At 38.4% G+C, this 23,522-nt stretch overlaps 1 protein-coding gene across 1 annotated transcript; it reads left to right on the top strand.

Annotated features, from left to right (window-relative positions):
• Positions 1–782: 782 nt before the first annotated feature.
• Positions 783–23,522, top strand: SLC17A5 (solute carrier family 17 (acidic sugar transporter), member 5). Its single transcript, XM_010003382.1, has 11 exons — positions 783–837; positions 3,210–3,406; positions 4,787–5,020; positions 6,452–6,539; positions 9,323–9,409; positions 10,666–10,784; positions 11,675–11,833; positions 14,118–14,250; positions 15,879–16,026; positions 21,609–21,699; positions 23,184–23,522. The coding sequence occupies exons 1-11, from the start codon at positions 783–785 to the stop codon at positions 23,319–23,321; spliced, it is 1,449 nt and encodes a 482-aa protein (XP_010001684.1). The 3' UTR covers positions 23,322–23,522.

Genomic DNA, 23,522 nt, shown 5'->3' with positions numbered 1-23,522 from the left:
GTCCCCCGGGCAGCGCCCGCCCCGGGGGCCGCCCCGCCCGCCCCGCCGGGTGCGGTTGTTCCCGGGACGCGGGGATGTCGGGGCACGGCCCCGGGTCCCGCCGGGGTCGGAGCTCCGTGCTCTGCAGGGGGGTGGGCAGCAGGCGTGCAGCCCTGGTGATGAATTCCCCTGGGCGCGGTGTTTGAAGACGAGTGGGTAGTTCCAGCCGGAATGCCGGGCTGTTCTGACTGCTGGGCACACCGAGGTTAGGGCAGGATGTCGCTTTAAGACAGAACTCGGGTAAGGCTAAATCGCTTGTTACGGAAGTATGGAGAGGAAAGAAGGCAGAAGGAGGTACGGAGATAATGATAGGTGAGAAGGGTTGTTACGGGGTCTGGGTTTAACTGCAGAGTTAACATGTTTGTGGGGTTGTCTGTCATGTTTTGTTTCCCGGAATGCACAGACTGTAAAGAGTAAAGTAACATTTTAAGTGTCTTCAGTATGCCATGTAAAAGTACTCTAACTTCCTTGGGAAACATGCAACTGCAGCAAGAGGGATTGCTAACAGAATGACTTAGAAGTGCTAGAAAGAGATAAGTTCGAGTTCAAGCTGGTTATTAAAGCAATATGTTATTAAGTTTGCACAATGCATCGTGCTCCAATTGAGGTGGTTCACTTCACCCACAAGGAAGAATACAGAAGAGCAACTTCCTTTAACTGCTGTGCAACTTGCTGCACAGACCTATTTCTTTTAAACTGCAGTTTAAGAATCTTCTTCAGTTATAGCTACAGTACTATAAATCATGTCCCTGAATTCAGAATTAACCGTGGATGTAGGACCCAAGACTACCAATCAAGGTAAGACCTTGGGCATCATGGTTAGCTGCCTTACACTTTAGTGGGGTGAGTGTCTGTGTCTCTTTGATTAGGGCAATACCCTGAAGAGGTGGGTGACTGAAATGCGTCTGGACTCTTCTCGAAACTGCTGTTCTGTTAACTTGATCTAATATTTTCAGGTATTACAAATGCACTTATTGGAAAGACAGGGAAGCAATAATTTAGCTTTCATTTGTTTCAGACTTGCAGATCTTCATGTTTGTTAGATTTTTCTGATAGACCATAAAAAATATCTGTCATCAGTTATCTTAATTTCTTGTACGTGTTCTGTGAAGTTGGCTCTCCAGACAAGATTTATGCTAGTAAGAGGTTTCCAGAGGAAGAGTAATGGATGTTCCAGTTAATCTGCATTTCCAAGGAAAGGGTTACACTGTCGGTGTGATGTTCAGCTTTCTGTTATTATTGTTTAACCTTAGCAAATACCGGCCGTGGAAAGGTTACACAGCTTTGCCTGTAATTATATTCATTGTTATAAATTATATGACTATACATTTCTACTTAAGGCAAATTGCTTTTTAAACAACAATAAAGGAAAATGAAGCTGCTTGACTAGGTTTTGTGCAGTAAGCACTTCCTGCTCTTGGTGCCCATTGTTTTTAAAATAAGCAATAAAATCTTGGCTGCTTTTCTTCCTGTCACTTAAAAACCAAGTATGTCTTTTTTTCAAAGGCTGCTGAGGCAAGATTTGCAGTTACCACAGGTCTGGAAGGTGTTTTGAATGTTTGTACAGTAGCCTCACTTATTACTCGTGTACTAAAATGGATATAACAAATCCAACCTCTCTATGTCCTTTTTGACAACTTAGGCAGCCATCATGAGCTTTACATAAAGTTGCTGAGGGTTAGAGGCTTAAAAAATGGGAAAGTTCTACAGCTTTCATGAAAAATATTGTCTTGCAGAAAGGTGCTGTTGGTGCCCCCACTGAAAAAGACAAAATTGCATGCTCATTCCTTGTTTCAAGGAAGTTACTGGGGAGGGGAGAGTCTCTTTCACAATAGCTTGTCCACAGAGTGTGCTTTTTGCTTCTTACTGCAGAGCAGAGAAGCCAGTCAAGACTCATACTGCAGTAGCCGCTGAAGCTCCAGTCAATCCTGCTGTTTACAATTATACTTGTTCTATTAATCATTTGAATTCTGAATAGTCAGACAAAAATGAGGTCACTGTAGACTGATGTAAGATCTGCAGGTGCTGATCCCCAGCCCTTCGGGAGTTTCAGACATCCAGGTTATGAAATTTTCCGTTATCACCATCGTTTTCTCACAAGGGGGGAAACTCTTCTCCCCAGTTATTTGTAAATTAAGCAGATTCTTCAAGTAGTTTATCAAACATTTAACATTTCTGCTCAGTAAGTTCAGGTGTTCCCAGCTCATGAAGAGTATCTGCAGAGCTGTAAACTGTATTTTGTATAGACAGAAAATTTATTGCCACTGATGATGTGCTGTCCAAGTTGCAGCTCAACTTTGATCTGAATCTCTTGTTACTGATCCCTGCCAAATGCTGCTGTGTACTACTGTAGAAGGGAATCAATAACTGCCTTGCAGTGCACAGTGTTATATGTCTATTTAAACAGGTGACAGAGTCGACTTGATTGCAACAACACAGATTTTATGCTGAATCTAAGAGTAATTTTCCTCTGTAAACTTCATTTTTGTATGGTAACGGCAGAAGAAGGGTGTGCTGGACAACTGGCAAACTTGCCATCTCACATTGCCTCTGCAGTGTTTGCTGTTCCCCTTTCTGGTAATGTTCTCTGGTGAGCAGCTGTCAGCAAATGCATATTCATTCATAAGCAAACTAGAAAATAGCCTGGAATCTCAATGACAGTTCTTTACCACTGCTTTAAGACATGACTTTTAAACCGTATTTTAAACACTACTTCAGCTCTGTTTTTCTTGAACCGTTCCCATGTATATGTCAGCCTTTCTGCTAGTCCTGGTGTTTGTTAGTGTGAAGTTCTACTTTGAATAAATATTACTATAAATATTACTATATTTTGGAGTGGACTTTTGAAACCATGTTTCTAAATCCATTTCTGCAGACCACATGCCACCCTGCAGCCCCTACACTAGTCCAGGTAGCTACCAGTTGTCTAAACCAGAATTACATTTGTTTTACACATCAGTAGAAAAGCAGGCTTTTTTATTTATTATTCCCCCCCCCTCAGTCTCTACCTCTATTGAGCACACCCCCTTAAGTCTAGAATAATTAGCTTTTTTTCTTGCCTGTTTTTTCCTGCCCACAAATTTCTGACATTATTAGTAAAAACTGGTTATCAGTTCTTACTTTGTCAGGTTCTGTTAAAAAAAATATATATTTGTTTACTCTTATTTCAGTCCCTGCATGCTGCTCAGCTCGCTACAATCTAGCACTACTGGCCTTTTTTGGGTTCTTCCTCCTCTACGCACTACGGGTGAACCTAAGTGTTGCTCTGGTGGACATGGTAGAACCTAACACAAGCTTAGTGAAGAATTCAACTTCCAGTGTGTGTCCAGAGCATTCCTCCACCATAAATGTTCCTCGCAACACAACGGTGAGGTCTCAAACATACTGTCCTGTAATGTGACGTGTAAAAGTCTTTTTAATAACTGTCTGTGCTTGATGACTCATGCTTAGGTGGCAAGAAAACAGGCTGCTCTTTACCAGATATCCTTGTAAGTGGTTCTTTTAAAGCTGTCCTAAAAATAATAGCCTTAAATGACTAGCTGATTTTTAAATGTTGTGCTCAGGGTCAGGTTTTTTATGTACACCCTGTCTGTGCTATTCCTTACAAATTGGTTAATCTGACTTTGTAGTGTATTATGACTCACTGTTTTAGATGGCAGTGATCAACTGTTACTGTTACAGCTGCGTCAGAGCTCACATCACTGTCCTTATTTGCCTGTTCTTCGTACAGTCGCAATGGCATGACATTTCATTTCAAAATAACATGTAATATCTTTCTCTTCACTGTCTTTATAACCTTTATTTCTGACTTCTCTTCCAGTAACCCTTAAAATCACATTTTTTAACTGAACTGTTGGATATGAAAAAATGCCAGCTTTGTTATTTCGGAGTTTCATAGATCTCACCTTATAACTGCAGTTTGCTACCAAGTGCTCTTACTGTCTTCCTCCCTTCATTTTGTTTGCTTGTTTAGAGGTCATTCATTATTTATCACAAGCAAATTATAACTGCAAACTTTATGGGAAGAAGATTCCATCCATTGCTTCTCTGAAATCTATACTGCTTATCATTAATTGGGCTTTTGGAAGGGATTCCAAACTTCAAAATCAGTTTATTGGGCAGCAGTTCATGACTACTTCCTGGCTTCCTTCGTAGCTTCAGGCTCCTTATTTTTATCATCTTTGCTTTTATTACTTGGTCCACTAACCTTCTCTTCCCTCTGCTGTGCTTATCCCATTCTTCCACCTACCCTTATGAGTCCTGTCCTTGACAGCTCTGTTCCTTCACATTAAATTTAAGCATCTGCATCTCCTTGTTTGCTTTTCTGTCCATGAATTTTCCGCAAGAAGGGCAATTTTATAGAGCCTGACAGAATGTCCACTCTGTGATACAGAAGTGGGATTCACACTCATGCAGACTACATAGCCTGTACCTGTGTCACCTAATCCAAATTGCTTGAACCTTAAAAAAGGGCTAACTGCCCAAGTATTTAAATTTCACCTTGTGATCATTTTCATACTTCAGCTAGGTATGTCTGGACAGACTGTGCTGAACTAGTACTACCTGAACTAGCTTTCAGCACAACTTTGATTACAGTATAGATATGTGTAGATAAAGGAGACCCTAGGGAGGAGGCCATGAAAGTTTTGTGATTAAAGTTATATGAAATATGGTCAGAGAAACTGCTACTTTGAACTTACTGTATTGTGGGTGTTCTTTGTTCTGTTTTGTTTTCTTTTTTTTTTAGGGGCAAAAGTATTCTTGGGACGCAGATACTCAGGGATGGATCCTTGGTTCGTTTTTCTATGGCTATATCATTACTCAGATTCCAGGAGGATATCTTGCAAGCAGAATTGGAGGGAAGCTGTTGCTGGGATTTGGCATCTTTGGTACCTCTATATTCACTTTGCTCACTCCCTTAGCTGCAAATTTGGGAGTTGGCTACCTCATAACTGTCAGAGCTTTGGAAGGACTGGGAGAGGTAATCCTTTATCTCTATGTAGCTTGAAAATTTCTCTGAATAGTTTATTAATCATTTGTAGTGATTAGAGACCCTGTGGGTGTCAGTATGCTGGAATAGCATATGGATTGTTTCATTTTGAGTAGCTTAGTTTTAATTTTTTTGAATAATTAAAAACTTCACCCTGTATTTTAGCCTAAGCTTTTTGAATAAGAGAAAGTTTTTATTTGCAAGGACACTTTAGACAAAACTAGAATTACCCCTTCAGGATAATCAGGAGCTCAGAACAGTATTGTTTGTATTATTGTTGCTTTTCCAGTATATACAGAATCAAAAGCAGAATAAATTAATTCTGCCTACTTACTCTCATACCTTTCTCACTTGTTTGAAGTGTTTTCTTGATAAACAAAACCCAAACATATTCATCAATGACCTGGATGAGGGAACAGAGTGTATCCTTAGCAAGTTCTCTAACAATACCAAACTGGGAGGAGTGGCCAGCACTCCAGAGGGCTGTGCTGCCATCCAGCATGACCTGAACAGGCTAGAGAACTGGGCAGAGAGGTAACTAATGAGGTTCAACAAGGGCAAGTGTAGGGTCCTGCACCTGGGGAGGAAGGGCCATATGCACCAATATAGGTTAGGTGTGGACCTGCTATAATCAGTTCAGAGGAGAAGGATCTGGGTGTCCTGGTAGACGGTAAATTATCCATGAGCCAGCAGTGTGCCCTCGCTGCCAAGAGGGCCAGTGGAATCCTGGGATGCATAAGGAAGACTGTGGCAGTAGGTCAAGGGAGGTCATTCCCTCCCTCTACCCTGACCTGGTGAGAACACATCTGGAATATTGCATCCAGTTTTGAGCTCCCCAGTTCAAGAGAGACAGGGAACTACAGGAGAGAGTCCAGCTGAGGGCAACAAAGATGACTGGGGGATTGGAGCATCTCCCGTATGAGGAAAGGCTGAGAGAGCTGGGACTCTTTAGCCTGGAGCAGAGAAGGCTGAGGGGGAGACCTTATTAACGCCTATAAGTATCTAAAGGGTGGATGCAAGGAGGACAGGGCCAGACTCTTTTCAGCAGTTCCCAGTGACAGGACAAGGGGCAATGGACACAAGCTGGAATACGGGAAATTCCATTTAAATATGAGGAAAAACTTCTTTGTGGTGAGGACGACAGAGCCCTGGAGCAGGCTGCCTAGGAAGGTTGTGGAGTCTCTTTCTCTGGAGATATTCAAGACCTGCCTGGATGCAGTCCTGAGTAATGTGCTCTAGATCATCCTGCTTTAGCAGGGGAGTTGGACTAGGTGATCTCTAGAGGTCCCTTCCAACTCTGACAATTCTGTGATTCCATAAAACAGTACTTCTCCTTTTTAAAGAAATATGCTTTGAAACATGCAAAGTTGAATGGAGTTCTAAAATTGTCACATTTCAACAGAATTATGTATTGTTTTCTAGGGTGTTACATTCCCAGCTATGCATTCAATGTGGTCTTCTTGGGCTCCTCCACTGGAACGCAGCAAGCTCCTTAGTATTTCATATGCAGGTGAGAATTTCCCACGCTGATAACAGGATTATACATTTTTACTGCAGTAATAGGGAGGATTGACTTAAATCAAAGGGTTTTATCTTACACATTTTAATCAGCATTTAATCTGGAAAGCATAACTTTGAATTAAATCTTGCTTTGAATTAATTATCTTCCTTTATTCATGGATCTTATAACCCTGAGAAAAGGTATCGATCTGCAACTAAGAATAAACTTCATACTTTGGTATAAAGTGGTGCAAAGAATTATTGTGAAGCTGATTAATAGAAGATATTGTAAATAAAGGGAGATTTAGTATCAGGATCAAAAAAGTTAGGATGGAATCACAGTATAGAGGTGTTTAGTTGGTTTTAAGGGTTTTTTTTAAATGAGGTTTTTTTGAGGAATTGAAGGAAGAAATGTCCAAAGTCCAAGGTATTGTCGCAAGAGCTCCTTGTCAGTGTCCAATACTCCATGACCAGATTCTTTTAGATATTCTATACATGGAAGGTGCAATGTTTGATGTCAGATTCACTTATTTGAAGATATTTCATATGCCACAGGATTTTTGATTTAGTAGAGTGATATGAAATATACTGAACACACATTACAAATGCAAGTTAACACTTCATGAAATAGAGCAATTGCAATACAGTTTTGTGTTACTGGTCTCCAATATGCTTACCATCATGACACTGGAAATCCCTAGTCATAGAGCAGGAATATATGGGTTGAAGGCAGCTCAAGTCTGTTGTTTTCTTAGCAGTTTTGTTATTTATTTCATTTTTGTCCTTTAGATTGTGCTGAGCTGTGTATTCACTCCCCTCATGCTGTTCTGGCTAACTCAGAGATAGTCATGCTTCTAATGTTGGGGACAAACATTTACACCACCAGCTGATCCACTCAGCTGACATAGCTGTTTATCTAAAAAAAGGCCATCTTCTGGTGCTCTTTATGTTGAAATTAAGTCAACTTTCTTTGCAAGAGCTGTGGTCAGTCACACCCTGAGTTTATTATTATTGCTCTTACCCATCTCCACGGACCCGTCATTTGTTTAAGGGATTTATTGGTCAGTGCCATTGCACAATGCAGTGTTCGTGGGACAGGTGAAAAATCTAGCTTTCTAATTTTACCCATGAAAATTGGTATTATTTCCTTGAGAATGACAAGTTTTGCATTCACTTTATGAAGCAGTGGTTTGTTTTACTCACTCTTGTTAGTATTAATTTGTTACAGCTTTTTGATTCAACCTGGCATTCCTCAAGAACACAGGGTATATACTATGTAAACTGCAGCTACAGTTGTTCAAGTAGCTAAGCCAGTCTAGTGGCTCACTTTTGCCAACAGGAATGAAGCCTTAATCCTTTCTTCCTCACCTTTCCTCACTTGCCTCCTAGCCAAGTGTCTCATTCCTTTCTTTGTGCTATGCCAGACACTCATCAGATCCTTCCGTGAACTACATTAACCTGGCTAATGCAGCAGAAAGCTCTTTTTTGTATCTGTTTTCTGTCATACTATTGAATTAAATCTGCTTTAAGAGAAGTTTTCTTGTGAAGAGCCGGCACACAAGTTAAGCAGAGAGCTTAAACTCACAGAGTTGGGATTGAGATCTACTGCATTTAACAATTGGGAGCTTTTAAGCTGTCCTTTTATACCTTGTGAAACTACATGCTGGTATACTAATGAGAAGATGCTGTGGGCTTGAACTGCCAATTCTTAGCAGTCATTGGTGAATAAGGCATCTTGTGTAAACTTAGCAGAGTGTTTCCTTTTCTCCACAGTTTCCTGGTTGACAGCCATGTGATCTCTGGTTTATTTAATCGTGATCATGTTGATTTTCTAAGAGAACATATGATTGATGTTGCATATAGTTGTTATTTTTCTTTATATTTTGCATCAAGTGTGGAGTGTTTTTGTTCATGGTTGAAGCTTTCTGCCTCAAATAAATTTTTTTTTCCATGAAAATGCAATCTAGGGTGCCAGTGTATCAATGTAACATAATGTTTTCTGCATTGAGATTAGATTTGGAGGTGTGATCGTATAACTGACAAAGAGAGACGAAGTCTACTATTTATTACCAATAGAATTCCTGAGCATGTAAATAAAATGGATGAGGTTTCTGGTTTAGATTTGGGGCTGGGGGAGGAAGCCCACCATCCTTTTCAAAATGTATATTAAATTACACACTCAAGAAGAGTTCTTGCTTGCTTTTGCCTTGGAGCTGAACTGGAATTTGCTCATATTTCCCTTTGTCCTTGCCTGATACCTGTTGAATTCAGCAGGCAGTAGGATTTTGAACCTGCTACTTATATGGATGCCTTTTGGCTCTTACTTCTAGCATTCCTGTTTCTGTGGAGCTTGTAGGAGTTATGATAAATGCAAATTGATTATATAAAGTCAGAATATTATCCCCTCTCCAAGTTCTTAATTTTGCTTTGGTAAACTTTCTCTTCTTTTGCAGCAGTGCCAGTTGACTAATTTGCATTGCCTTGGACGTGCTGGTGCCATGACGTTAGTGGAGATGTGTGCTAAGAATTTTCTTGCTTTTTTGTCTTTTCTTGCTTTTTGCTGGTCATTTTGGATTCTAAGGGCTTTCTGGCTGCATTTACTTGGAGCTGCCAAAGCAGTTTATCGTGCCTGTGTTCCTTTAAGGTGAAATGGCAGCCCTCTAGTGGTGGTGACAAATCTTTTCTGCATGATTTATTATGAAAAAAAATAAAATAACTGTGAAATGCCACTTACATGTCCTATAGACCCCTGAAACCGATTATTGGTTTTCTGTTTTGTTTCTCTTTGTGTAGGTGCACAGCTGGGAACTGTTATTTCTCTGCCACTCTCTGGTTTAATTTGCTACTATATGAACTGGGTTTATGTGTTTTATATATTTGGTAAGTGTTTTTTTAATTTTTAAAAGTACAATCTATATTCTTTTTAAAAATCATGGTATATTATAAAACTTAAGTTATAAAAAACTTATTTGACATGTAGTGTTGCTATTTTATTCCTCCTGGGTAATTAGAGGTATTTAATACTAAGTAGATTCCTTTGTGTGGCTTTGTAAGCCTTGCTTCCAGTGAGCAATGCTGTCTCTGAGTTGGACAAAAGCTGCTGCAAGTCAAATGCTCTTAACTCTCCCTCCATGTGGAAACAACAGGCTGAAATTTCTTATTTGAAGTGTGAAATTGAGTTAATAACTTTAATCCCAGGGAGAGACTTTTAGTCTGAATGAAAGAACGTGAAAAGTTACTGCTGCTTTAAATGGAAGCAGTGTGGAAAATCTCTCCAGCAGTCACAGGAAACCTGAAGGAATGCCCCAAATGCAAGGCATAGCATGTTTACTGTGAGTTATATTCAACAAGGAGCTCAAACACAGCAAATATTTTCTAACAGCATGTCATAGACATAACTAATGCTTTTTTGGTAGGTCTGTTAACATCTGAGCCATTTTGTATTCTGCATGGGGACAGGAGAATCAAAATAAAAGATAAGGGCTACACTTTCCTCAACAAAACCACCTCAAATTTTCATATGAATAGAAAGAGTTCAAAACAAAGAATGGACAAAATTAGATGTTACAATATGATAGTTATATAGAATTATGGTTGATTTGGACTGGCTATTGAAAAATTTTTCAATAACCTTTTCAAACGACAGTTCTGGGATTTGGCTTAAAAAAGAAAAGGAGGATTGGTACATGAGTTAAGCTCTATGTAGAAATATTCTGTGTATGTGCACAGAGTACTTTTGTGATTAAACTTATCGTGAATTTTTATTTCCTCTTGGTGAGCCATATCATTTGAGGCTGTTCCATGTGACTGATAAAAATACAATATGTGTGCGTGTGCAATTTTCTTGCTGTATGAGGCACTTCCAAGAGGAAGAAAACAAAGGGAAAAAAAAGGAACCACAAAAACCCACTTTCCTGCTCCATTCTCTTTATTATTTATTACCTCTAGATGAGCATCATTAAGCCACTTTGGGGAGATACTGTTTGTACCTAGATAGAAAAATAATGTTCATTAAAATTATATTTGAGTATTTGGAAAAAAACTTGTAACTAAATAACCAGAGTGTTATTCATTCAATATAATTGCTTATGGGTTGTTGTTTTTTTTTCTCCTGACCCATCTTTTTCCAATAACAGGTGCACTTGGTGTGTTATGGTTCTTCTTCTGGATGTGGTTGGTTAGTGATACACCAGAAAGTCATAGGAGCATTTCACATGCTGAAAGGGAATATATACTCTGTTCTCTAAAAGATCAGGTACAGCTCTTTGGTACAGTCATGCTTGCTTACGTAAGAACATAAGCCGCAAATATTGTCATTATTGTCATGCTCTGTTGATGTCTAGAAAAAGATCCTTAGTCTGAGGTAGAAGCAGAATTTGTCAAACAGAAAATTAAAAATGCAGTGCAGTTGTGTGAGAAACAATCAGTAATCAAACAAAGCATTTATAATAATGTATTTTATCATTGATGTTGCTGCAGTGCTGCTTAAATAAAAAGCTCAAGTCTCTTACTTCCAGTTAAACTAGATCCAGACCTGTATAACGTCTTTAAACTTTGCAATATAACATTTTACGTTCTTATTTTCAACGTGCCTTCTAGAGAAAGAGAACTGTTTGCCAACAAAACATTTTGAAAACTCTAATTAGACAGTTCCTAAAGTGTGCGTAAGAGTTTGTTCCTGTGATTTGGGCTATCTATTTACAACCCGTGAAGCTGGCTAAGAGACCAAAGTTAGTATCTAGGATTGTGTAGGAAAGATTCAGCTAAATACACGAGAGGTAACTTTCAATACTTTCAATACTCAAATACAATCATTTCTAGTAAAAGCAGGAGGCAACTAATATAAACAAAGGCAGGTGTACTTTTTAAATTTCTGATTATAAAACATAATAGTAATGGGTATGCTTTGCAAGAGTAGACAGCAGAGCAGCAACATATGTTAGTCTGCCTCCAGTGAGACCTGAGCACAGTCGTTAATTCACTGCTGATTACTTGTGTCTCTCAACCAAGGCTCGTTTTGTGCCCTTCAGAATGAATGACTAGCATAGATTTGGGTAGGATCAAAACACTGTATTTAGTAAACCTTCACATTGATGTCCTGATCATTCTTTATCTTCCCTTTTTCTCTTGTCTCCTGCTTGCTAGCTTTCTACACAGAAATCTGTCCCCTGGAGGCCTATGCTGGAGTCCGTTCCACTCTGGGCTATTGTTGTGGCACACTTCTCTTATAACTGGACCTTCTATACACTTCTCACACTCTTGCCCACGTACATGAAGGAGATCTTGAGGTTTGATGCACAGGAGGTGAGAGAAATAAAGACGTAGTAACTTTCTTCTGAATTAAAGAAATGAAACAACAGAGATCTTCCCTGCTGTTTAGAATGGACAAACCTGTTTAAGAACCTTGGAATGTAAATGTATAGCTAGGAAATAGTAACATAAATCTCCCAATAAAGCAGATTTCTCTGCTATGTAGTTTGAATGATTGCTTCAGATTTTAAAGTTTGTCTTATGGCTTCTGAAATACTATCTGTTTTCTGCTCACTTATAATGGAGAACATTTCTAGTTTAAAAAGAAAAACAGAACTAAGGAAATAATTGGAAAATGGCATTTATGAAAGTATTTTAAGTCAGGAGGGAGAATGGGTGGGAGCTTCAGTCTGATTTGATCCCTTTCCAAATTCCAAAAATCCTTTCCTTAATGAGCAGCAGAAGCAGAACACTTTTTTTTTTAAATAAGGTAAATAGGATGAAACAGAACCATAGACTGAAAGGGCCAGAAATAGTGCTTTTCAAGGTAATTTTTTTTAAATGAAATTATCAGAGGAAAATTACAAGGACGGAACATTCTTATTTACAGCAATCATTTCACTGATCTTTCTTTCATGAGAAAGTTTCAGTGACAGCACAGTTTACCTGGAGAAGGCAGGAATAGCACAAGCAAAAAGGTGCACAGAAGTTTCAAGAATTTTAGCATAATCATTTCCTGGTTTAACACATGAGATGTTTAGAGCAAACTGGAGATGCATGCCATGCAAGGAAGGCAATGCCAGCAACTTTGGGAGGAAAAGATGGGGAATCTCAGTGTTGGACGAGAAGGTTGCAGTAGGGCAGGCTGCAAAATGGCTGGAAAAAAACTAGTTGAAGTTGCTGTTTGGGTTTCTTATTATGCCTCTTGAGGGAAAATCTACGAAAGTAATTTGCTACCACAGCTCCTGATTGCATGTGCTTTGTGAAATGCTACTGCATTAAATGCAAATAGGTTCTGCTGTGAAGTGGTTTCCTATGTCTCTGGGTTATGTTTCTTCTTTCTGGAGTGACTTATAGTTGGCAACATTGAAAAAAACAATACAATACAGAACACTTGCATACTAGTGTTGGACTAACTTTGTTGGCACATATTTGGATGGAAAATGCATTACTGTTTAAAATATTACACAGTTGCTACTGTCTAGCACAGCAGTTTCCATCCTATAATAAAGGGTCTGGCTAAAAGCAATGTGCTATTGAACAGTGCTTAAAAAGAGGTGGTTTTGTTTTATTACTGAGACTATCTTTCATTTATCAAAATTTTACTAACTGCTTTTGAAAGCTGAGCATTGAAACCAAACAGGCAGCATGTCAGAGTGCTGACAGAGTGGATTTCAGGTGGGCTTATCTTTCTGGTCTCATCTCAAAATAAATTTCCTAAGGAAGCTTTCATTTTTTCTTTGACAAATACACATTTTATAGAAGTGTTTAAACATTAGAGTATCTCTATCCAATGGCTATCCAAATACCTCTTTTGATTCACAGATTAGGTCAAATTATAGCAGAATCTCTGAACAAGGTTAGATGTGCCTTAGTTGTACTTTTTGTTTCACCTCTTCAGAAAACATGCAGAATCAGGCAGAAGTCTCTAAAGAGCTCCTGATTAAAGTAATGAGAGTTAACAGGGTATTTCAGTGTAAGTAAGGGCTGGTCCTGAATAATGGCTTTGCTTTGAAATCATAGGATGTCTAGTCTGCATCTGGTGAAAGCTTTAGTTCTGTATCTTGCCTCTGGTTACGTCCAGCATCAGATGTTTCAGCAGTTAGATATGGGATAACGTTTTAATGGGATTGAAGAGTTCTAGAGTACCAAACCCTAAGATTCCATATAGTTTTCAGTATTCTTAATAGTATTTACAGCTACATGTACAGCTTTAGTAACTCGCTCAATAGCCTTTCCTTCTTGAAATTGGTTTCTGGCAGCTTGCATGATCAGGTTAGTGTCCACAAGAAACCTTCACGTATGGTTTTCTTTTTCCTGAACCCAGTTGTGATTTAAGCCTTTGAGTTTTTTGGCCTGGCTGCATTGGTAGTTACAATTGGTAGGAAAATTGAGAGTTTACACATTACTGACTTTAAAATCCTTTGCTCTTTCTATTTTTAGGTTTCTTTTTTATGGTAATACCAACAATAGCTGTGTGGGTGGATGGTTTTGACACCTTTGGTTCAGTCTCTGTTAATGCCCCAAAACAAGTGTTTTTTTCAGCATATTGAATTGTCATTTCAGAGTTTTAACTGTTGTTTGTTGTTGCTTGGTTTGTTTTTTTTCTCTTTAACAGAATGGGTTTTTATCTGCCCTACCTTATTTTGGCTGCTGGTTATGTATCATTCTGTCTGGGCAAATGGCTGATTATTTACGGGAAAAACAGAACATGTCCACTGTTTGTGTTCGCAAGTGTTTCACCCTAATAGGTAGGTGCAAATATATGTTTAGAACATATCATGGCATCAATCTGGGAAAAATTAAGGCTTTGGGAGAGCATTGTGACACTCTGGTTCAAGATTAGAAAGAATTGTGCGTGGCTTGAAAAGAGCAGCTTTATTTTCACATTAGGTAGGAGTAAATCGTATCTTTTTTCCAGTAAAAAGTAGGCCTATGTGATAAGAGATTGCCAAAAGCTTTGTTTAGGCTGAGATACCTCATTCTTGCAAGCTAATTGATTAAATAAATGGTCAGGTAGACTCACAACTAAAGTGGTGATAGTTGCATGATAGAATGATACCTTGTGAATGGCTTTCTCAAACTGAGATGGAATATTGTTCTGCTTGAGCCTGTTCCCAGCCTTGTGTTGTTCAGTGTTTTGTTTATTTAAGACTTAAGATGACTGAATAGGAATACACTTGCAAGATTTAGAGTTGCTGACAGGGCAGGAAAACCAAGGAGAATCCAAAATTATCTTGTCCAATTGGGAGGAAAGATGATCTGAAATCACCAAGAGATAATAATATCATGCTTTTAATACATACAGGCAAAAGGCTGTATTTAGGAAGCTGATTAATGATTAAAACAGGGCAGGAGAAAGAAGGAAAAAATAAGAGATTAGGCACAGGATCCACACAAATTGTAGCCTTCTTGATGTATGCTCACCTTTGCTGCCTTCTCTATTCAGCTGATTCAATTGCTTTCTATAAAGTAGTTCTTATAATAAACTCTTAAGCATTTTTTTTTTCTTTATTTTAAGCCTTCACTATTTTAGTGATCCAGTTTACCACAAAGCCCAAGTATGTGCAACTGACGGGCAAACAAGCTGTTCTGTCAGCAAAAACATGACTGTTAGGTGGGCTTCATCAACTAAAGCACGTACTTGGAACCATTTAGAAACCACAAAGAAGTCATGTAAATGGGATGTGCTACTGGGAAACAGGTATCAAAGGTCACTGCAGACAGCAGGCAGCATGCACTAGGTCATGATGGCTGCTAAACTGTTTCCAGTACCTGATGTAGCATCTCTCAAGCTAGCCTGGGTTCTCTGAATTGTACAGCAGACTTCAGTATGGATATTCCAGAGGTACAAATCTTGTAACTTTGAAACTGAACTCATTATAGAAGGTTCCTGTAGGAGAAACATGCATATATGTATATATGTATTCACATGAACCCTTCCAGATCTGCTTTATTATGATCTGCAGAAATCGATGTTTGTTCCAGAAACCTGGAGTGTTAAATGAGGATAATTTCTTTGCAGTGCACTGTTCACCTACCAGTGTCAGTGCAGCTTCTCTTATTTTTATAACAATAGATAAAATTCATTTGTGAATTATCTTTCGGTATCTGTTGATTTTTTGTTAATTTTTTATCTAGTTAAGTTTGTTCTTTGGATCTAGAGTGGGATTTTTCTGGTCTGGATACCGTTTCCTGAGGCAGCAACAGGTTTGCAAGCCATTTGCTCTTCCTTACAGGCCCGCTGAAATGTATGCAGTGCAGTGCTGAATTCTGTACGCTAGGTGGTGGTGGAAGTTGTATAGAAAATACACAGTTTAGAGCCTCTTCATGTCTCTCGGGTTCAAAGTCCATTAATTCTAATATTCCTGTCTTAAAGGAATGATTGGGCCTGCAGTGTTCTTAGTAGCAGCTGGATTCATAGGCTGTAACTACACTCTGGCTGTTGCGTTCGTGACCATATCAACAACGTTAGGAGGGTTTTGTACATCTGGCTACAGCATCAACCATCTGGACATAGCACCTTCGTAAGTGTTGCTGAAGCTATTGTTAGTGCATATAATATATTTATGACCACTTTTTAAAATATATATTACTGCTGGGGTGCCTGAGAGATTTAGCTGTGGACCACGTGCTGTACAGAGCTGGGATGTACACACTAACAGTGGCTCAAGTTTACAGTTTTAAGCATGGTATTTGCAAAAGGTTTGGCAGAGGATATTGTATGAACAGTAGTTTAAAATAATTCCATTTTTGATCCTGCAGTAATAAATTATATAATTCCTGTAATAATATTTGCTAGATTTTTGTCCTATTTGATTCATGATCTTAACAAGACAGTGGTTTTGGACCAGCACAATACAATTAAGTGTTTCTCTCTTTTAAACCTTTTCATCAGAGCTATCAACCTTTAGCGTGACCATTGCCATATTTAAACACTGTGATACAGACAAATTATTTGTATTTGGAAAACATGCTATACACTGGTATCAAAATCGTGTTATCAGTAGGTGACACACCAGATATGTACAATTGTTCTTAAATTACTAACTTTCAAGAATGGAAAGTTAGACTTCAGGCTGTGTTCTCCCCTGTGTTACAAATTCACAATTGGACAGATTCATCCATTTCCTGAAGAGTGTGAATGTATGTGTATTCTTTTGAAAGTCCACATAAGCATTCCTTGCACTGCTAAAAGTACCTTATTTTGTCATTTCATTTGCCTGTCTGTGGTAACACGTAGATATGAGCAGGGTCAAATGGTTTTATGACCAAAAGAAGAGTATTTCTATACTAACATGTACAATTAAATTAGTTTAAGAGGAAGTGAATAGGGAAAAAAAATATGTAGAAATGTAATCTAGAAAAAAATTATCAAGATTTGGACAACTTGTATGGGAGACCTTGGGTCCAAATTGAAGATTATATCCACGCTTTGGCAAATGGAAGGTTGGTGGTTATGCCCACAAGGATGGACAAGCCATGACTTAACACATGGAGATGAAATAATGTGAGTCCATTAATCTTGGCAGGTGAGATTAGGTAGTAAGTAAGAAGGAAGGTGTCAGTGGCCAGCTATAACCAGCTTGTATGAATATGAAAATAAGAAGAATAGATTCTGTGATTCACTTTGTTTTAAGTCAAGTAGAATTATGAATATAGAAGATGTAGTTAAAGCCGTGCATCTGGAGTATTATGGGACCATTATACATCTTCTGTTTCAAGCTTGGTTTTGCAGAACTACAACAGTTAGTTTCTTAACATGTAAAATATTGCCTAGGAGTTGAAGTTATTTTATGCCTCTGTTTAAAAATACAAGATATAAGCATTAATGTCAAAAGACTTTACTATTCTAAGTTATTTAGTGGAAGAACCTGGATATCTGTGCAGTTTTGATTTGCCTCCTTTTCTCTGTGCGTCACAAGTTAGTCTTTGTGCTATTGTAGTGGTATTCCCTGGCACAGGGCCTCTTCTTCACTCAGTGCACAGGATGAATCCTGTTTTAAAAATGACTGAGCATTTGTACAGAAAGAGAGACTGGCATTCGTTCCTAAGCCCTCTGCCTCATAGCTGTAGTAGTTGCAGAGCACGTAATGGCTGAGGCAGGGCATTAGAGGAGAAAAGAAGGGTTGTGTTTAAGGTAGCTGATCACTGCTTTTGGGAACTCAGTCCTTCTGGGGTTCTGTCACAGAGTTTGCATGTGTTAAGTCAGTTGGCTCAGACTCCAGTGCGATCATCTGTGAGGACCATGTTGATACCCCCTGGCTTTGGGAATCTGGACTCTTTAGAGTTCTTCAGTTATGAACAGTGATGGGAACTTCTTGAAGCTGGTTCAGTCTACCTTAATGTGTAAAGGGAGCCTGCAGCAGCTGAAGTTCAGACTTGAGAGGCTGATGTTGGATCCTGCAATATTAACTGAGTCCTCTGATTTATTGCTTGCTTTTGTATGTCTCTTCAAGCTATTAAGTTCTGTTTTGCAAAAATGGCATTACTCAGAGTACAAACAGAATTCAGTGGAGCTGTGCCTTGAATTTATGAATAATACTGTTAAATACTCTGAAAATGAGATCCTGAGGATCTGAAATCAAGCATCAAGTAGGCACATAGATCTTATCCTATGTTTTAGTTTCCTATCTATAGGGTGGGTTTCACCTTGTCCTCTCCATGCCTCAAGAATGTTCTGAAAATAAACTGGTATCTGAAGAGTTCTACTGGCAAGTGGAATTATTAGAATTCTACTTGCAGCAGCTGAATAGTATGCAGAAAGTAAGGGCTGGGTTTATGCATTGAGCAAGTGAAGAGAAACAAAATGCTAAATGGTGCTTGTTAAGTGAGTACAATTCATCCTGTCCACTGAGTGCAACAGAACTGTCAAAGGAAAAAGGAAATTTTGCAACTGCTGTGTCTGTCTCTCTGAGGCATGTGCACAAGGAACTTCTGGATGCAGGTGACAGCTGAGTTTTCCAGAACTAGGATGTCGAGTGTATTTTCTAATTTGAGAGATGCTTCACTTTGCATTTCTGATGTGTTTATTTCAAGGGTGACTTTGTATATGACAGTATACACAGTGTTTTAGGTGTTGACCAAAAAGCCACAAGAAAAACATTCTGTGGCACAATGCTGATATATGTCAGCAGGCACAGTTAGATTCACCACATGAACTGCTGCTGATCCCTCTGACCAAATCTCATGCTATTCTTCCTACCCTCAACAAAGTCCTACTTTTATTCCCTTTACATGTAAACCATACAAATTCCTCTAGCCCTTCTCTCCTCTTAGGTAGGCTGAAAGGAGCATACTGATTGCAAGTGCAGGAGAGGCAGGAGTCTTGCTAATAGTTCAGGAACTTTGGCCTGGCATTTGCTTTAGAGACGAATGGCTGCATATGTGGGAAAACTTCCCTGGATGGGAACATAGTCAGGGCAGATGCTGTTTTACTGAAATCAGACAGAGAATGAAGAGAGCATGTCCTTGTAACAAAGGTTGTAGGGGAAAAAACCCAACAAAAAACCGAAATGAATCAACAACAAAAATCTTCAAATACAGAAATAAAAAAACATCTAAGATGAGAGGAAAAAGAAGCCTTTTTTCCCCCCCACTTAACTTTTCAGGACTTTCTGGACTTTGTTGGCTGAAGCAGCTAAGGCAGACATTCACAATTTCAAGGAAATGCTTGACATAATTGTAGAAATTTTAAAACAGAGTCTGAGTAAAATTGTGAAGTAAACTTCTGTTGAGAGTTTACCCAAAGCTCTATTTATATTTTTTTTTATTTACTGAAAGATATTAGAATAACCAGAACTGATTCAAAGCTGTTTCAAAATGCACTTAAATGCCTGTTTTAATTGGTTAAAAGTATGCTGACTAGAATAGCAAAGAGTCCCTTGTTGCTACTAAAACTTGCATTATACCGAAGAAATAATTATTATATTCACAGGAAAATGGAATGAAAATACTGATAATAAAGGGAAAACAGTATTTGCTATGTGGTTTTGATTTCTAGCATGTATTTGTTGTGCCATCTGTATATTGAACTGGGGGGAGGTGGGCACAGGAGAGAGACAAGATTGTTCTTGTGGGGAAAACATTCTATTCTAGGTCCTTGTCTAGGTCAATATGTTGCCATGATTATAAGTTTTAGTACTGCTGTTGGCATGATCCCTCGTTACTAGTCCTGTGGCTGTTATACGCTAAACACTTCACATGTCTGTTTGGTTTTTTTTTTAACTCTTGATTTTACTACTTAACTGCTCTACAAGTCTATTTCTGTTTGGTCATCCCCACTATGCCATAAGAACCTGAGCAACAGCGTGCTGTTAGTCTTGCTCTACAGACAGGTCACTTGTTGCTTTCCCATTTCATAGGGGAGTCTCCGCTGGGAGGGGCATAGCAGTTATCTGCATTGAACAGTGAGGCTTATCAAGAATGCAGCTTATGTCAGAAACACTGGGCATAACCAGAGGCCTTTAGCCAGCAATTGATTGCCACCAGGGAAACTATTAAACCATGTTTAGTTTTTAAAATGTATGTTAGCAGTATTGTAGTGCTTAAACATGTTGAAGGCAAAAAGCATTTGGATCCACTTAGAGGCTTTAAATGGAGTTTTGCTACATCAGCTTATCTGCCTAGGGGAAACTTTTACTATTTCACATTCAGCTTCATAAAGGCCTATTCATTCTTAAACACTTTCTGAGATAAGTAGACTACATATTACATTTCTAATAAATAAGGATCATTTTAATGAAGGCATTTAAGCTCAGTCTAAAATACATTACTGTGCTTTAAATTGACATGTACTGTTGACTTTCAATACAAAAATCAACCAGTAGAGTAGATAATTGATTCTTTTTCTCAGGGAAAAAAAGCATGTTTCTCTAATATTGTTGGACTGAACAGACATATCATAACCTTGTGTAATGGTGCTGTATGGTTGAATCTTCCTGTTCTGGTGAATAAAACTTCAAAGCTATCCATATCTTTAGGAATGAAATTATATTTCTGTTATTTTAAAATCAGTGGGGACATAATTTCACTTTTCTAAACAATCTAAAGCGATCACTAGGAGAGAGCTCCTTTCCTCTGTGGTAACCTGCAACTGTGAGAATTTTATATGATTCTTCAGCCAGCAAATCCACCTTGAAGATCTGAACCGCAGGGATCTGTGCCCTGGTGGTTGGAAGGTTGAGCTCTGCTGTAGAGTGTCTAGCTCTTCTTTCTCTTCAGTCTCTCTCACGAGTCTGTGCTTGTGGTACAGTTTCAAACATGATCTTTTGGTATTGCAACACTTCTGTGAGTGAGATCTTTAATTGCCTAGAGATGAGGTGCTGAGACTCAGATATTAAGCAAGTTACAAGCTTTTCCCAGCCAGGTTTTATGGCCGCTGGTGCATAGGCTTGCATGTGTGTGTGATAGAGCAACATGGAACAGGGAAGCCTCAGAATGGAACTGCAAGAGCAATGGCAACCAGCAGAACTGGTTAAGCCAGATGCATTTCCCATTGGCCTTGACCTACAGAAAGCTGAAGGGAAGGACTGCCACAGTGCTCTGAACTCAGGTCTTTGAACCATGTAAGTGGAGATATCTCTCCTCACTGGTGATATGGCCTTCTTGGCAGACACTATTTAGCAATGATACCTGAACTAGCTCTTAGTGTTGCCAAAAAGCACTCTGTCATATTCCATGTTGTCTTTCACTTCAAGGCATGCAACATTTCTAACTTCTGCAGTGGATTAATTCCAGACAGTTTAGTTGTGGTTTAAGAAAGGGGAATTGGATTATGGATCCTGAGCAAGGCCATGAGTAATTTAAGTTAAATTCCATAACTAGCCTCTGGAAAATAGAGGTGTATAAAATCTTGGAATAATTTAGGATGGAAAGGTCCTTTAAGATCATCAAGGCCAACTGTCAACACTGCCAAGTCAACCACTAAACTGTGTCCCTAAAAATGCATGTACCAAGTTGTCAGTGAGTTCTTACTGAAATAAAAGCAAGCCATTCCCACTGAAATCTGTGTTTTAATTTGTCTGTGTGATCAAGATGAGGCATTTGTGATCCCGTTGGGCAAAATTGTTTCCTGACTGATAATCAGCATTAACAATTTCACTTGCAGGTATGCTGGAATTCTCCTTGGGATCACTAATTCTTTTGCTACTATCCCAGGAATGGTGGGTCCAGTTATTGCCAAGAATCTTACTCATAATGTAAGTCTACTTACTGTTTTTTCAATTGTTATATATTTATCTCCCCTGAATGGAAGTTCTGTCTTCTCAAGTCTGCAGTCTTTAAACAAAATCTGGTTTGTAACTTAAGTCGTAGTGTTCTGTTGCTGTGAATGACTTAGTTCACAGTCTTTGTTCTTCTGATTCTGATCAGGAAAATAAAGGTAAAATCAAATACTTTTATGGGCATTTTAGTGACTCACCCCTTATTCTCTAGGAATAAAATGAATATGTTTTTATCACAGTAAAACTCTTAAAATGCCAACTAGATGAGAAAGCTGTGGTATTTTAGCAAATTAAGGCAAGATCTTATTAGTTGTGTTTGCTTTTTTTTTTTTAAATCAGTCTCATGTGAGGTGTTTAGTTGTGTCAGATGAATGAGAAACTAGATTAAAATGTATGGTTTTTATAGTTCATCCCTTTGCATGTACATGACAGGATTAGGACATTCTAAGCTGTGTTAGTTTCACAAGACATTTAACTTTTTTGAACAGTGTTAGATGTGACTTCCAAGATGGTTTAATCAAAGGGTGACTTGGAGTAGAAAAAAGCAGTGAGTTGTTTTATTTCTTTTGTTTTGTTTTGTTTTTAAATCAACTGTATGAATTATTCTGAAATCTTTTAAGAAAAGAAGATGGGAGGAGTAAGTTTATTGATACAGTTGAATTTTTGGAGTTGATGATCACTTCAATAATTTCCTTTAATATGAAAATACTCATAGATACATTAGTTCAAACAAATTAGTTCTTTCAGACATCTTAACCAGTGGGATTTCTTCTGTTTTGGGTTTTTTTCCCTATGCTAATACAGTGTCCATGGCTTTGCTGTAAGATTGTTTACAGGTTTGTTACAGTAGTAATCAGGAACTGAAGAAAAAAAAAAGCCTTAAGACATCTACAGATACTACTTCTTTATATATACAAAAAAGAAGAAAACAAATCACAGTTCTTTCCTACCCATGTCTTAAGGCCTTTCTTAAACAACAGAGTTTAGAGGATTCCTCTTGAAATCTGAGTAAGGATAGCTACTGTGTTTGGGCTAAAAAGCCTATGATTCTGGAATATCCACGTAACAGTCATTAAGAATAGCTTACATAGTGCAGAGCTTACTTGAAAGCCAGGTAGTGTTTCTCCTTACAGTAACTTTCTCTTTGAGTTTATGTAGCCTTTTGCAAATGTGAATTTGAATATGAAAGTTCTGCATCTCAAGTGATAAACTGATCCAGATAGTCTAACGCAATTCTGATACTACCTGTGTAAGCTGTATTATTAAACTGAAATTGACTATAGTGATTATTTGATCTTTTATGTCTATAATGCATCTACGTTGCTATGGAATCATGCTGAATAGCATTTACATTTAAATAGGCAAGGCATGTGACTTTGGTTTTAAAATTACTTTTTCTTGAGTGTGGAGCTGCAAATTGACTGCATTTTTTTTTTTTTCCCTCCTCCCTCTTTTGACAGAATACTGTGGGAGAATGGCAGACTGTTTTCTACATTGCTGCTTCTATCAATGTATTTGGAGCAATTTTCTTTGCATTATTTGGAAGTGGAGAAGTTCAGGACTGGGCAGTCAGTGCATACCACTTGCATGGAAACTGAAGGAGAAATTGAAATACCAAAGCTGTGCTGAATCCAAATGTGACCAGAAAAGTGCCTTCCCTGCTGATGCCTAACAGCCTTCAGAACTTTTTAGTTAAACTATTTTATCTGTATATCTTTTGTACTGAAAATTATTTGACAGCATATGTTTGCTATTTCCTAACAAGAAACTACTTGGATTAAATATAATCGTTTCATGCT

This window comes from Chaetura pelagica, unplaced genomic scaffold (assembly GCF_000747805.2).
Source record: "Chaetura pelagica isolate M959 unplaced genomic scaffold, ChaPel_1.0 scaffold150, whole genome shotgun sequence".
NCBI classification, from domain to species: domain Eukaryota; kingdom Metazoa; phylum Chordata; class Aves; order Apodiformes; family Apodidae; genus Chaetura; species Chaetura pelagica.
This window is presented reverse-complemented; position numbering and strand designations above follow the sequence as displayed.

Bases quoted from the DNA above. Each gene is read 5' to 3' on its own strand.
- SLC17A5 (XM_010003382.1), top strand. From the start codon at position 783: ATGTCCCTGAATTCAGAATTAACCGTGGATGTAGGACCCAAGACTACC. The intron at 5,021-6,451 runs GTAATCCTTTAT...ATTGTTTTCTAG, and splicing joins CTTTGGAAGGACTGGGAGAG to GGTGTTACATTCCCAGCTAT. The intron at 21,700-23,183 runs GTAAGTCTACTT...CTCTTTTGACAG, and splicing joins CCAAGAATCTTACTCATAAT to AATACTGTGGGAGAATGGCA.